The 16285-nt window shown below is 44.8% G+C and overlaps 1 protein-coding gene across 1 annotated transcript in view; it reads right to left on the bottom strand.

Annotated features, from left to right (window-relative positions):
- Positions 1–532: 532 nt before the first annotated feature.
- The window catches only part of LOC146664800 (uncharacterized), a 28168-nt gene continuing 12415 nt past the window's right edge, over positions 533–16285 (bottom strand). Inside the window, exons 11-22 of the mRNA XM_085411834.1 lie at positions 5746–5928; positions 4256–4531; positions 2980–3066; positions 2776–2851; positions 2130–2212; positions 1951–2044; positions 1788–1867; positions 1619–1704; positions 1427–1517; positions 1173–1272; positions 1004–1084; positions 533–621 (exon numbers count right to left, since the gene is read on the bottom strand). Coding sequence (XP_085267960.1) covers positions 533–621; positions 1004–1084; positions 1173–1272; positions 1427–1517; positions 1619–1704; positions 1788–1867; positions 1951–2044; positions 2130–2212; positions 2776–2851; positions 2980–3066; positions 4256–4531; positions 5746–5928 — 1326 coding nt within the window. The remainder of the gene's footprint in view (positions 622–1003; positions 1085–1172; positions 1273–1426; positions 1518–1618; positions 1705–1787; positions 1868–1950; positions 2045–2129; positions 2213–2775; positions 2852–2979; positions 3067–4255; positions 4532–5745; positions 5929–16285) is intronic.

Below are 16285 nucleotides of genomic sequence, written 5' to 3'. Positions count from 1 at the left end.
TTCCTAGTTAAATTTACCCTTTTTAATTTTTCATATTTATTTCCTATCTTATTCATAGCCTTTTCCTTTTTTGTTCTCTTTAGGTCACGAGCAGTTGTCCAAGCATTTCACTACATATCGTACTGTGTATGACTGTGTACGTGACAAATAAAATTTGAATTTGATTTGAATTTGATTTGATTTGAAATAAGCCAGTTGCAGTGCTATGATTCCCATTTACCCTCAAAACATAGGGGAATCTTTTAGTCTCTCCGCTGGGCATCCCCCTGTGGTTTCTTGTCAGGATTTGCCACATAGCCTCATGCTGATCCAGAGCTGTTAGGCTATTATTTACAAAAAAAAAAAAAAAAGAATACTGGCACCAACCTCGGTCTTCCTAAAACATCCCTGGGAAAAACAAGAAAAAAAAGATATGATTAAAAATAAACATGTGAATCCTGGAAAAAAAAATCCAAAACCTCCAAGTCCGGGGTCTCTGTAGGTTGGCTAAAATGGGGGATCCAAAAATTACAATTCTGTGTACAGCACAAATTCACACTGACATTTTTGGAAAGGTGTGGGTAACGGAATGAGAGGGGTCTTTGGGGATGTCTTCATATTCCACCTCATCCAATATACATGCTACAATAGCAAGAGAAGGTTTTCATATAGGGCACTCACTTGTAAGCAGCACATGCACTGTAAGTGTGTGTGTGAGTCAGAAATTTCTTTAGCAGCTTGGACAACAAAGATGTGGATGTGTAATCGGGTTGGAGCAGTGGACAGGAGGGCACTTCTTCTCATGGCAAGTTATATTCCCACCCTAAAACAGAAGCACCAAAAGAACTGTCAATGATATTAACAGGCATGAAAAGTGTGAAGTCAAACTGTGTTATAATCCAGAAAAGAAAAAAGCACAAAGAAAGCAGAAATATGTCTCCTGATGTGGGAAAAGCCATAAAACGCACACTTTGCCTGATTTTTTTGCACTAGATACAAAACATTTTATATACACCTGCCTTACACCTGCAGTGCAAGCAGGGTCCACTCCCAGGAAGCCTGAGCATTACCCCATTAGCATACACCCTCTGATCATACTGACAGTCTGGAAGAAAAAACACAAATAGCTGATCGGTTGTTTCTGTAAAAGTTGAAATTTGTGAGGGAACTAGACGCATATTTTTGACACTGACCATTGCATGTGGCACAACACTCTCCTCTGTGCCTAGCTGGATGAGTACAGTGTGATGTAGGACATGATGCAGCCATATTTCTACAAAACACTTCACCTGCCTAAGAGACAGAGAAAGAAAAATATTGAATGTATATGTCAAATTCTCCACTTAGTTGTCACATATATCACAGCTAATCTGAAAGACAAATAAATTTAGATCCATTTTTCAGTCACATGAACATCATGTAACCATAACTATCAAACTAAACTCACAGAGCAGTAGCATTGGAGGCAGGGGTCACTCTTTGAGGTGAAACTTTCTCCATTTCCATACACTTTGGACTCATATTCACACTGTTCGCATCTACAGGTTTATGTAAACATTGATTAAATACATTTTAAAAGGACAAGAACTCTACAGGCTTAAAATATGATATGGATGATCGCAGCAGGCAGGCTCCTTACCGTGGACAACACTCCTCAGCATGATACACTGGATTGTGACAAGATGGAGCAGGACAGTAAACGTATGAACACACCATATTTCCATTCTTTGAGAGAAAGAACAAACAAAATAATCCTTAATTCACTTACACATATCAAAATCAAATCTAATGTTAACTTATAGACACACCTCACATCTACACTCTTCACAGGGGTCTCCAACAGGGATCATAGCTCCATTAGGGACTTCATGTCCATTCACATCACAGCCTACAAGACACACAAATAGACACATTATGCCTCTACAGTCTAACACATATACAAACCTTATTACACAAAGCAATTAAGCCCACCTTCACAGACTGGACAGCAGGTATTTGGAGGAGGAGCAGCAGGGTTTCTACAGGGAGTGTAACACTGCTCCCTCTCACAGCGAACATAACCGTCCTGTGTTGAAGAGTGAACAGCATTATTAGAGATGAAGGTGAGTGACCAGATGAAAACCTGAGCATGTAGTTGCTGTCAGACCCACCAAACACTGGCAGATATCACAAGGACTCTCCACCGACCTCCAAGAGTCTCCATTGTTATAATTTACACCAGAATGGGTGCAACCTGTAAACACATCACATTATTGTATTATTCCTGTGCTTCTAGGTATGAAGATATTAAAATATTTGTGCAAAATCTTACAGCGAAAAAAGCAAATACATTTTATTTGTACATCAAAATGTGTTTTTATCCACCCTAAACCTTTCTGCAATGAAGATGCTCAGTGCAGAGTTTGTTTCTAACAACCCCAAACCAACAAGAAGGTCCTTTTTTTTTAATATATATTTGTTGTCCTGTCAAGTTTTGTGAATTAAAGTAAAAAGGAGAAAGCAAAGTTATGTCAGGATAACTATAAAAATGATCAGAATATATAATGTATATAACATACACAGGGTTGGTGTAATAGAAAAGTATGGAAGGGGTAGTGTGAGATAGAGGGAGATGATCTGTGGTCATCCCTAAAGCAAGCAGCTGAAGAACAAGCGATACAATAAATAGTCCAGACAGAGTTACCAAAGAGTTTGGAGAAAATTAATTATTATTTTAAGTGCTAAAAAAGACATGTTTAATTTTTTTTTCTTATGCTTCTCCCAGATGTATTGGTTAGTAAAGTTTTTTGTCCTTACTTCTGGTTTGCTCAGTGCAGTGTCCAGGTAAATTCTCTTCTTTGCAGTCTTGAGGAGGGCACTCCCTCTTGCCCGTCTATTCAAATTCAGAGGAAAAAAATAATTAGAGAAAGAGTGAACAGAAAAACAGGACCTGAAGACTTCCTTTAAGCTCATTAAATATTATTGATGGTTGTTTATTGTGCCTGAACATCAAAGACTCACATCACATGTATGTGTTGGACAGCCGGGCACATTCTCTGCACAGTTCTGAGTAGGGCATGGCCGGGATGGGCACTCTCTATTGTCCTTCTATTCAAATCAAGAGATACAAAAATGACAGAAATAATGAAATGAAAAACAGGACAAGAAGACTTATTTAAATTCATTACCCATTTGTCTCTGCTGTTTATTGTGGCTGAACATAAATACTCACATCACATGTATCTTTAGAATCAGGGGGACACGTGACCAGGACAATCCCATGGAGGGAAACAAAATCATTAGTCCACATCATCTGTGAAAACTTCAGTAAGTCTGTTTGCATATATCATTTGCTGGATGCAATGTTGACACACACACACACTTTATAGACTCTAACTATAACCAGAAGTGTCTTCCACATACTAAGTAAACAAGCCTGTTAGCAATGTATGATATTTACTGTGGAAAAAAGAGCAAAGAAATCTGGACAGGGTTTCATTTTTTCTGGGAGATTCCCTACCAAACAGATCAACAAGTTATTAAACAGCAAAGTCATCTCAGCATTTAGTTGTTTTAATGACTCCAAAAGACTCAAAACAATGTCTTCCAGAGTCATTTTAGAGAGGTCATTAAATGGTAAATGGACTGCTTCTTATATAGTGCTTTTCTACTCTTCTGAGCACTCAAAGCGCTTACACAACTTGTGCATTCACCCATTAACACAAGCACATTTTTCTAGGTGCTTTCTAAGTAACATTCACACACACACACTCATACTCCGGTGGATGCATCGGAGAGCAATTTGGGGTTAGTATCTTGCGCAAGGACATTTGGCATGCAGACTAGGGGAAACCAGGAATCGGTGCCTTCACTGTGTGAAATGACAAGAATTGGTTGAAACATCCATCCATCCATGGATCTTCTTCTTCTTATCCGGGGCCAAGTCGTGGGGGCAGCAGCCTGAGCAGTTACCAGGGAAGTTGTCCCTGGCCAACTTCCCTGGCATGTCTGGGGGAACACCAAAGCATTCTCAGGTTAGCCAACAGGTATGTTGTCTCTCCAGTGTGTCCTGGGTCTTCCTGGAGCCTTCTCTGGGTGGGACATGCCTAGATCACCTCACCCAGGGGGCACCCAGAAGACATCCTTATCTGATGCCCAAACCACCTCAACCGGCTCCTTTCCATGTGGAGTAGCGGCAGCTCTCCTCTGACCCCTCCCAGATGACTGAACTCCTCACCCCATCTCTAAGGGAGAGGCCAGCCACCCAAGAGATTTGGTTCTATTGGTCACTACCCACAGCTAGTTGCCATAGGTGAGGGTAAACAATGGACCGGTACAGGGTCCGGATCACTGCAGCCACAGCACCAATCTGTTTGTCGATCTCCTGCTCCTTTCTCCCGTCAATTGTGAATATGACCCCAAGATAGAACTCTTCCACTTGGGGGAGAAACTCGTTCCTGACCTGGAGTGGGCACTCCACTGTTTTCCGGCTGAAGACTATGGCCTCAGATTTGATGATGCTGATTCTCATTCCCACTGCTTCATTCTCAGCTGCAAACCACTCCAGTGCAAGCTGGAGGCCATCACCCGATGAAGCCAACAGAACCACATTATCTGCGAAAAGCAGAGATGAGACTGTGAGACTACTCAAGTGGAAGCTTTCCACCACTTGGCTATGTCTGGAAATTCTGTCGATAAAAATTACCAACAGAAACTGTGACAAGAGGCAGCACTAGTGGAGTCCATCACCCACCAAAAACGAGTCAGACTCATTGCCATTTATGCAGAACAAGCTCTTGGAACGGTTTTATAAAGATCAAATGGCCCATAGCAATAGGCCAGACACCCCAATACTCCAGAAGCACACCTCCCACAGGACACTCTGAGGGACATGGTCAAATGCCTTCTCCACGTCTTAAAGACGGGAACCACCACCCCAGTCTGCCAATCCAGAAGTATCTCCCCTGATCTCATAAGATAAGAGATAAGATAAGACAAAACTTTATTAATCCCTCGGGTGGGTTCCTCTGGGAAATTCGGTTTCCAAAAGCACAGCACCGACAGAAGTTACAGAGCGTGAGCAGAATATTATATATATATATATACACACACACACACACACACACACACACACACACACACACACACACACACACACACACACACACACACACATATATATAAATACAGAGACATATATAAATAAAATATATGAAGGGGATAAATAGAATAAATAGGAATAAAAATAAAAATACAAGTGAACTGCACATTTAAAGTATTGAGGTCTATTGCACCGTTGACTATTAACAAAAGTATTGCAAAAAAGGTATCTCACAGTGAAGTGAAGAGGCACTACAGCTTAGTTGTTCCCCCCTCTTTTGTCCTCCTGTTTCCCCTCCCTCTCCCCTCCAGAGAGGCGTTAAACAGTCGGATGGCGTGTCGGACAAAGGAGTTTTTAAGTCTGTTGGTTCTTGTCTTTGGGAGAAGCAACCTGTCACTGAACAGACTCTTCTGGTTGTTTATGGCCGTGTGCAGAGGATGCCCAGCATTGTCCATAATGTCCAGCAGTTTTTTTAGTGTCCTTTTCTCTGCCACTGTCACCAGAGTGTCCAGCTTCATGCCGACCACAGAGCCAGCCTTCCTGATCAGTTTCTCCAGCCTGGATGAGTCCTTCTTTGCTGTGCTGCTCCCCCAGCACACCACAGCATAGAAAAGTACTCCAGCAACCACTGACTGCATTGCAGTCATTGCAGCATTGTAGAGGCGTGTTAACCAAGACAGCCCTACAGCATCCAGAGCCTTCTGGAACTCAGCGCGAATGTCATCAACCACAGGTGCCCTGCCACCAAGGAGTTGTTTAACTGCCTCAGTGACCTCACCCCCTGAGTTGTCCCCCTCGTCCTCAGACTCTGCTTCTTCCACAGAAGATGTGCCAGTGTGATTAAGTAGGTCCTCGAAATATTCCTTCCACTGCTCAACAATGTTCTCAGTCAAAGGCAGCAGTGCTCTGTGCAGATCTCTGCCAGTGTCACAAAATCTGTAATGAGAGATTGTGATACTGGCAGAGAGGAGGAGGCAGAGAGGAGAAGGACCCAAATGCAGACACTTGAGGCATGAGTGAGATGGAATTGGACCTTGCCTACCCCTGCCCCAGTTCAAAAGTTCCAGTTCCCCAGGTGAGGGTGGCTAGGGCCCAGCTGGTTCCTGCACCTGTACAAGTTCCTGAGCCCGATCCACTAGATCAGTTCCATCACCAATGTCCAGAACTACTGGTGTTTGCTTTTAGATTCTTAGTTCCAGGTGTCTTTCCACTTGTTGCCCATCCTCTCGTCATCCTGCATATTTAAACCCTCAGTTTATCCCTGTTCCTGGTCACCTCGTCATCTCCTCATGTGTGCGCCTTGTTTGCTCAATCATATAAGTTCTACATTCCAGTTTGAACTGTGCTTTTTGTTGTTTGTGTTTTGTCTGCATTATGGCTATTCAGCAAACAAGAGCTGTTATACAGGGAGTGCAGAATTATTAGGCAAGTTGTATTTTTGAGGAATAATTTTATTATTGAACAACAACCATGTTCTCAATGAACCCAAAAAACTCATTAATATCAAAGCTGAATGTTTTTGGAAGTAGTTTTTAGTTTTAGCTATTTTAAGGGGATATTTGTGTGTGCAGGTGACTATTACTGTGCATAATTATTAGGCAACTCAACAAAAAACAAATATATACCCATTTCAATTATTTATTTTTACCAGTGAAACCAATATAACATCTCCACATTCACAAATATACATTTCTGACATTCAAAAACAAAACAAAAACAAATCAGCGACCAATATAGCCACCTTTCTTTGCAAGGACACTCAAAAGCCTGCCATCCATGGATTCTGTCAGTGTTTTGATCTGTTCACCATCAACATTGCGTGCAGCAGCAACCACAGCCTCCCAGACACTGTTCAGAGAGGTGTACTGTTTTCCCTCCTTGTAAATCTCACATTTGATGATGGACCACAGGTTCTCAATGGGGTTCAGATCAGGTGAACAAGGTGGCCATGTCATTAGTTTTTCTTCTTTTATACCCTTTCTTGCCAGCCACGCAGTGGAGTACTTGGACACGTGTGATGGAGCATTGTCCTGCATGAAAATCATGTTTTTCTTGAAGGATGCAGACTTCTTCCTGTACCACTGCTTGAAGAAGGTGTCTTCCAGAAACTGGCAGTAGGACTGGGAGTTGAGCTTGACTCCATCCTCAACCCGAAAAGGCCCCACAAGCTCATCTTTGATGATACCAGCCCAAACCAGTACTCCACCTCCACCTTGCTGGCGTCTGAGTCGGACTGGAGCTCTCTGCCCTTTACCAATCCAGCCACGGGCCCATCCATCTGGCCCATCAAGACTCACTCTCATTTCATTAGTCCATAAAACCTTAGAAAAATCAGTCTTGAGATATTTCTTGGCCCAGTCTTGACGTTTCAGCTTGTGTGTCTTGTTCAGTGGTGGTCGTCTTTCAGCCTTTCTTACCTTGGCCATGTCTCTGAGTATTGCACACCTTGTGCTTTTGGGCACTCCAGTGATGTTGCAGCTCTGAAATATGGCCAAACTGGTGGCAAGTGGCATCTTGGCAGCTGCACGCTTGACTTTTCTCAGTTCATGGGCAGTTATTTTGCGCCTTGGTTTTTCCACACGCTTCTTGCGACCCTGTTGACTATTTTGAATGAAACGCTTGATTGTTCGATGATCACGCTTCAGAAGCTTTGCAATTTTGAGACTGCTGCATCCCTCTGCAAGATATCTCACTATTTTTGACTTTTCTGAGCCTGTCAAGTCCTTCTTTTGACCCATTTTGCCAAAGGAAAGGACGTTGCCTAATAATTATGCACATCTGATATAGGATGTTGATGTCATTAGACCACACCCCTTCTCATTACAGAGATGCACATCACCTAATATGCTTAATTGGTAGTAGGCTTTCGAGCCTATACAGCTTGGAGTAAGACAACATGCATGAAGAGGATGATGTGGACAAAATACTCATTTGCCTAATAATTCTGCACTCCCTGTATGTTTGCACTGAAGCACTGCAGCAATTTCCTAATGTTGTAAACCTGCTCAACATTTGGCAATAAAACCCTTTCTGATTCTGATTCTGAAGAGTCTGTGTAAGGGAGCCCTAACAACATTACACTCTACAGATATATGATATACTCACCTGTCAGAGATTTACAAGGCAAGAGGAGAGACCTGAGGCGGGGCGGTCCGAGTGTCAGGTGAACTAAACTTCAGGTAAGAAGTTATGACCTGCAGACTATCTGAGTCAGATATAAACCAAGTTTAGGTGGAGTTTATTTTCGTTGTGCTGACTTTTTACAGTCCGTTACAATAACTCGTACTGCATGCTAGCTAGCATGACAGAGTGTCTATACAGCTGGGTGGGTGTTATGATGTTACTGATAGTGAACTATATTTCATTTATAAGGTTAGTTAGTAGAGTTGCCAACCGTCCCGTAAAAACGGAATGTCCCGTATTCAGAGAAAATATTACGCGTCTCATATTGAGCTGAAAAGGAACGCGATTTGTCCCGTACTTCAGCTAGAATGGAAAAAGACACAAAGCTGGATTTATTCTGTCGTTACACTGCACAGCTGCCTCTTCTTCTCTCATTCTCTCTCCTCCCTCTCCTTTTGCTACTTCAATCATGAAACTGATCAATGATCAGCTGATCGGCTTTTCTCTCTTGTTTATTTATCGCCCACTTTGCGCCAGAAAGAGAAAACCAGCAGATGTCACGCTAAACAACAGCAGCACGTTTAAGCTTGATCAGCTGTTGTTAGAATTTATTTAATATTAATTTCTAGTATCAGCTGATGTTTGCTGGAGCCACAGCTGTAAAGCTGCTGGTCATGATCGGTTTGGTTATCTGGTGAGAGGGAAACATGAAGATGAAACCAGGACATGTCCTTACTGAATCATCAGAGCTGAACAGGTGATGGAGAAACAGGTTTACCTTTTAGGTGACATGAATGAGTTGAAGTTATGAACTGTTTCTGGGAGACAAATAACATCAGGATCCTTTTCCAAGTAGCTGACAGCTGGTAACTGTGCAGGGGCGGGTCTAGCAAAGTTTTGCCAGGGGGGCCAGGTAGGGCATTAACAGGGATAGGGGGGCACAAAGAAATACTTTTCTTTCTTTCGCAAATTAGCTCACATAGACATATTAGTTGTGCCACTTCTTAATGACGGTATCTTAGCTAACAACCCCAACTACCAGATTCAACTTGTAATTGGCTAAAAATAACTTAGCCTACTGGTGAGAGGGACGTTGTTAGCTCTCCACATTCCGACGTTTCAAAAGCTTCAGGAGCTGTCCGCTCAGCACAGCATCAGCACCACGGAAATACACGGATACATCCGTAGACTCGAGACAGAATTCACAATGCGTTTTTGGGACTTTCAGGTATATGGTCCAATGTTTTCTTTTCTGATCAAACCAGAAATCTTTAATGAGCAGCTAGATTTGTCTCCCAACTCTGGCTGAGTTAATGCCAGTTAATGCAACATTGAAGCAGCTGGAATCCATAGCTGCGCGTGTTCATGGAGCTTGGCTTTACATATCTGTGTGAGCAGATTTTCTCTCACATGAAGAGTGTCCTCAGGTAGCTGTCTGAATGCTGGACACTCACTCAGAGACGTGTGTCATGAATGCTGATTGGCCTGGAGCAGACCAGGAGAAGGTGATTGGACTAGACCAGTGATGCCAGTGTGGGAAAGTGATAAAGCTTAGATTTAGCCAGCAGCACCTGGGAGTGGACAGATGTGAGACCATAGATCTTCCTTGTTGAACTTATGCATAAGCTTTCACTACCAGTCAAAGGTTTGGACACACCTTGTCATTTAATGTTTTTTCTTTATTTTGACTATGTTCTACATTGTAGATACATACTGAAGACATCAAATATATGAAGCAAGATGTATATACATATGCCTCACCTCTGTCAGTGCGGCTGTGGCTACAATGTAGCTTGCCATCACCAGTGTGTGAATGGGTGGATGACTGAATGTGTAAAGTGCTTTGGGGTCCTGAGGGACTCGTAAAGCGCAATACAAATACTGGCCATTAACATTTACCATTTACCATATGCAGCTAAGAAAAAAAAAGTTTTCAATTTTAGATTCCTCAGAGTAGCCACCCTTTGCTTTGTTGACAGCGCTGCAAACCCTTGGCCTTCTCTCAATGAGCTTCATGATGTAGTCACCTGAAATGGTTTTTACTTCACAGGTGTGCCTTGTCAGGGTTCGTTTATGGAAATTCGTGCCTTCTTAATGGGGTTGGGACCATCAGTTGTGTTGTGCAGAAGTCAGGTTGGTACACAGCTGACATTCCTATTTGACAACTGTTAGAATTCATATTATGGCAAGAACCAGTCAGTTAAGAGAAATGACAGTCCATCATTACTTTAATGAATTACTTTAGGTAATCTCTTTTTGGTAATCTCTGTCTTTCACTTTAGAACTAAAGGTCAGTCAGTTGGGAAAATAGCTAAAACTTTGAATCTGTCCCCAAATGCAGCCGCAAAAACCGTCAAGCGCTATGACAAAACTGGCTTACATGAGGACCGCCCCAGGAAAGGAAAACCAAGAGTTACCTCTGCTGCTGAGGATAAATTCACTGAGTCAACAGCCTCAGAAATCACAAGTTAACAGCACCTCAGATTAGACCCCAGATGAATGCCACACAGAGTTCCAGTAGCAGACACATCTCTACATCAACTGTTCAGAGGAGACTGCGTGAATCAAAATCAGAATACTTTATAAATCCCTAAGGAAATTATGTGGGTTACAACTGCTCTAAGACAGTAACAATAACCGGCTAAACAATTTAAACAATACAATATGTTACAGATTTTACAAATTTAAGTAAAAGCATATAGACATCACTCAATTATAAATATCAAGAACTAACAGAGGTCTTATAAATAAATAGAATATTACAGAGTAGAAAAGAGCGTGTGCAAAAAGGGTGTAACTATTGCAGTGTTTACTGTGCATTAGATGGAGGACTTGTATAGAGAGATGGCCATGAGCAGGATTAATTTCCTGTGTTGTTCAGTGGTGCTTTTTGGTAATCTCAGTCTTTCACTGAATGAGTTCCTGTGACTAGCCAACACATCATGAAGTGGGTGGAATTATCCAGCATTGTTTTGTCTTAGACAACATCCACCTCTCAGACACCACCTTAAGGGAATCCAGCTCCATCCTCACAACATTACTGGCCTTGCGGATCAGTTTATTTAGTCTGTTGGCATCTGCGACCCTCAACCTGCTGCCCCAGCATGGAACAGCATAGAGGATAGCACTGGCCACAAAAAACTCATAGAAAATCCTGAGCATTGTACAACAGATGTTGAAGGACCTCAGATGCCTCAGAAAATCGAGACGACTTCACACCTTTATGGTCGAATAACTGCTAAGAAACCACTAGTAAGAAAAAGAAACAAGCAAAGAGATTTGTTTGTACCAAGAAATGCAAGGAATGGGCATTAGACCAGTGGAAATCTGTGCTTTGGTTAGATGAATCCAAATTTGAGATCTTTGAGACCCTCTGCCTTGTGCCGTGTCTTTGCGAGACACAGAAAAGGTGAATGGATGGTCTCTACATGCACGGTTCCCACGGTGAAGCATCAAGGACAAGGTGTGATGATGTGTGGGTGCTTTGCTGGCGACACTGTTGGGGAATTATTCAAAACTGAAGGCACAATGAAATCAGCATGGCTTCCACAGCAACCTGCAGCAACATGCCATCCCATCCAGTTTGCGTTTAGTTGTACCATTTTTTATCTTTCAACAGGATAATGACCTCAAACATACCTCCAGGCTGTCTGAGGGCTATTTGACCAAGAAGGAGAGTGATGGAGTGCTCTGCCAGATGACCTGGAGTCCACTGTTGCCTAACTTAAAACCAGTCGAGATGGTTTGGGATGAGATGGATGACAGAGCAAAGTCAAAAGGGCCAACAAGCGCTCAGCATCTCTGGGAACTCCTTCAATACTGTTGGAAAACCATTTCAGGTTTCATGAAGCTCATCAGGAGAATGCCAAAAGTGTGCAAAGCAATAATCAAAGCAAATTGTGGCTATTTTTAAGAATCTAAAATGTATAACTTGTTTTGAGTTATTTCACACTTTTTTGTTTGCTAAATAATTCCATATATGTTCATTCATAGTTTTGATGCCTTATTTACATTATTTACATTGTGAGAAACTACAATGTAAATAATCATGAAAACAAAGACAAACCATTAAATGAGAAGGTGTGCCCAAGCATTTGACTGTTGAATGAAATGAAAAGAAACACCGATAGTGATATATGACAGATAATAGCTCTCACAGAAAGAACATGAGTCACCTTCTTTGCATTGCTCCTTCAAACATGATTTCAGGAAGTACATCTCTCTCTTTAGTTTTTCATTCTGTTATAAAACAAACAAACAAAAATATATGTCCAGATATGTCCTGCAATGTTTCATGCCATTTTTCATGAAAACTCATTGTGGAATATTCCATCCATCCATCCATCTTCATCCGCTTTGTCCGGGGCCGGGTCGCGGGGGCAGCAGCCTAAGCAAAGAGGCCCAGACCTCCCTCTCCCCAGCCACCTCCTCCAGCTTATCCGGGGGAATACCAAGGCGTTCCCAGGCCAGCCGAGAGATATAATCTCTCCAGCGTGTCCTGGGTCTGCCCCGGGGCCTCCTCCCAGTGGGACATGCCTGGAACACCTCACCCAGGAGGCGCCCAGGGGGCATCCTTGTCAGATGCCCGAACCACCTCAGCTGGCTCCTTTCGATGTGGAGCAGCAGCTGCTCTACTCTGAGCCCCTCCCAGATGGCCGAACTTCTCACCCTATCTCTAAGGGAGAGGCCAGCCACCCTTCGGAGGAAGCTCATTTCTGCCGCTTGTATCCGCGATCTCGTTCTTTCGGTCACTACCCACAGCTCATGGCCATAGGTGAGGGTAGGGACGTAGATCGACCGGTAAATTGAGAGCTTCGCTTTTACACTCAGCTCCCTCTTCACCACGACGGACCGGTGCAGCGTCTGCATTACTGCAGCCCCAATCCGTCTGTCGATCTCCGGCTCCCTTCTCCCATCACTCGCGAACAAGACCCCGAGATACTTGAACTCCTCCACTTGGGGCAGGAACTCATCCCCGACCCGGAGTGGGCACTCCACCCTTTTCCGGCTGAGAACCATGGCCTCAGATTTGGAGGTGCTGATCGTCATTCCCGCTGCTTCACACTCGGCTGCGAACCGTTCCAGTGCGAGCTGGAGGCCCTCACCCGATGAAGCCAACAGAACCACATCATCTGCAAAAATCAGAGATGAGATTCTGAGGCCACCAAAGCGAAAGCCCTCCACCACTTGGCTGCGCCTAGAAATCCTGTCCATAAAAATTATGAACAGAACCGGAGACAAAGGGCAGCCCTGGCGGAGCCCATCACCCACCAGGAACGAGTCCGACTTATTGCTGGCAATGCGAACCAAGCTCTTGCAACGGTTGTATAGGGATCGAATGGCCCGTAGCAATGGGCCAGACACCCCATATTCCCGCAACACCTCCCACAGCACACCCCGAGGGACACGGTCGAATGCCTTCTCCAAGTCCACAAAACACATGTAGACTGGTTGGGCAAACTCCTATGCACCCTCAAGTATCCTGGAGAGGATAAAGAGCTGGTCCAGTGTTCCGCGACCAGGACGAAAACCGCATTGTTCCTCCTGTATCTGAGGTTCGACTAACGGACGAACTCTCCTTTCCAGCACCCTGGCATAGACTTTCCCAGGGAGGCTGAGGAGTGTGATCCCCCTGTAGTTGGAACACACCCTCCGGTCCCCTTTCTTAAAGATGGGGACCACCACCCCGGTCTGCCAGTCCACAGGTACTGCCCCTGATCTCCACGCAACATTGCAGAGGCGTGTCAACCAGGACAGCCCTACAACGTCCAGAGCCTTCAGGAACTCGGGGCGGACCTCATCAACACCAGGGGCTCTGCCACCGAGGAGTTGTTTAACTGCCTCAGTGACCTCGCCCCCGGAAATTGGCGGGTCATTCCCCTCATCCCCAGACTCTGCTTCCTCCTCGGAAGACGTGTCAGTGGGATTAAGGAGGTCCTCGAAGTATTCCTTCCACCGCCTGACAATTTTCTCAGTCGACGTCAGCAGCGCTCCGCCAGCACTATACACAGTGCAGGTAGAGCACCGCTTTCCCCTCCTGAGACGTCTGACGGTTTGCCAGAATCTCTTCGAGGCAGTCTGAAAGTCTTTTTCCATGGCCTCTCCGAACTCCTCCCACACCCGAGTTTTTGCTTCAGCCACTGCCCGAGCCGCATTCCGCTTGGCCTGTCGATACCTGTCGGCTGCCTCCGGAGTCCCACAGGCTAACCAAGCCCAATAGGACTCCTTCTTCAGCCTGGTGGCTCCCTTCACCTCTGGTGTCCACCATTTGGTTCGGGGATTACCACCACGGCAGGCACCAACCACCTTGCGGCCGCAGCTCAATGCAGCAGCTTCGGCAATGGAGATGCTGAACATGGTCCATTCGGACTCAATGTCCCCAGTCTCCCTCGGAATGCTGTTGAAGCTCTGCCGGAGGTGTGCGTTGAAGATCTCGCGGACTGGGGCCTCTGCTAGACGTTCCCAGCACACCCTCACTACGCGTTTAGGTGCACCAGGTCTGTCCAGCGTCCTCCCCCGCCACCTGATCCAACTCACCACCAGGTGGTGATCAGTTGACAGCTCAGCCCCTCTCTTTACCCGAGTGTCCAGAACATATGGTCGCAGGTCTGCTGATACGATTACAAAATCGATCATCGACCTACGGCCTAGAGCGTCCTGGTGCCACGTGCACTTATGGACACTCTTATGTTCGAACAGGGTGTTCGTTATGGCCAAACTGTGATTAGCACAGAAGTCCAGTAACAGAGCACCGCTCGGGTTCAGATCAGGGAGGCCGTTCCTCCCAATCACGCCCCTCCAGGTCTCGCTGTCGTTACCCACATGAGCATTGAAGTCTCCCAGCAGGACAACAGAGTCTCCAGGTGGAGCACCCTCCAGCACCCCCCCCCCCCCAGGGACTCTAAGAAGGCTGGGTTCTCTGAACTGCCACTCGGCGCATAAGCGCAGATGACAGTCAGGACCCGTTCCCCGACCCTAAGGCGCAGGGAACAAACCCTCTCGTCCACCGGGAAAAACCCCAACGTACCGGCAGCAAGCCGAGGGGATATTAGGATACCCACCCCAGCCCGCCGCCTCCCACCAGGGGCAACTCCAGACTGAGACAGAGTCCAGCCCCTCTCCAGGAGACTGGTTCCAGAGCCCAAGCCATGTGTAGAGGTGAGCCCGACTATATCTAGCCGGTACCTCTCAACCTCACGCACTAACTCAAGCTCCTTCCCCACCAGAGAGGTGACATTCCATGTCCCTATTGCCAGTCTTGGCAGCCGGGGGTCAGTCCGCCAGGGCCTCCGCTCCTGGCCGCCACCCGGCACACAATGCACCCGACCCCTATAGCGCCTCCTGCGGGTGGTGGGCCTGCGGGACCATTGTGGAATATTATGAAGTGAAATCCTAAAAGGTTGATTCTGTTTATCTGGACGTAGCAGTTTCAGTGGCAGAAATGATTCATCAATCATCCAAGTGACTTCTTCAGTCTCAGCTGACTCCAGGTTTCTCCAACCTTATAAACAGTACCTTTGCACAATGACTGAAACTAGCACCACTGACTAACAATGGGCTCTAGATGTCAGTTTCTTGATCATTTATATGTAAACTGTCATAATCAAAACCACTTATCAATGTCCATGATTACCATTCACAGAGAGTTGGGGAATGGCTGCAATCACAGCATTGTAAGAAGAGTTGTTCTTTCGGGGGATCAACATTGGAATTTCCATACCTGGATGATTGAACATGCATCAAGAAATATGAAGTGGAATATTTACCTCAACACTGACCAAGTGCAGCCTATGATCCAGCTTTCTTGATATATCCTCCAGATTTTGCAGGCTGTCATTTCTCTATAGTTTGTCATTGGGGCAAAAAAGTAAAAATAACAGTAAATGAATAAAAGTTTAAAATCCCAGTATGTCATGTTTAATTATGCCATGTCATGTTTAATTATGCCAATTTTGGCTCGCACAGTGGTTACGTCTATCCTATTCTCCAGCATTGACAGTTTTTCAGTCTGTTATAAAAAAAAAGAAAAAAAAAATCCAAGCATGTAATTTCATGTTTCATTGTGTTATTTGTTTGTGAAAACTCATAGAGTAAGTGCAATCT

Source organism: Rhamphochromis longiceps, linkage group LG7 (assembly GCF_057381845.1).
Source record: "Rhamphochromis longiceps isolate RC_006_pf linkage group LG7, R_longiceps_female_GT1.1, whole genome shotgun sequence".
NCBI lineage: Eukaryota > Metazoa > Chordata > Actinopteri > Cichliformes > Cichlidae > Rhamphochromis > Rhamphochromis longiceps.
Note: the sequence above shows the minus strand (reverse complement) of the source record. Positions and strands in the feature narration are given on the sequence as shown.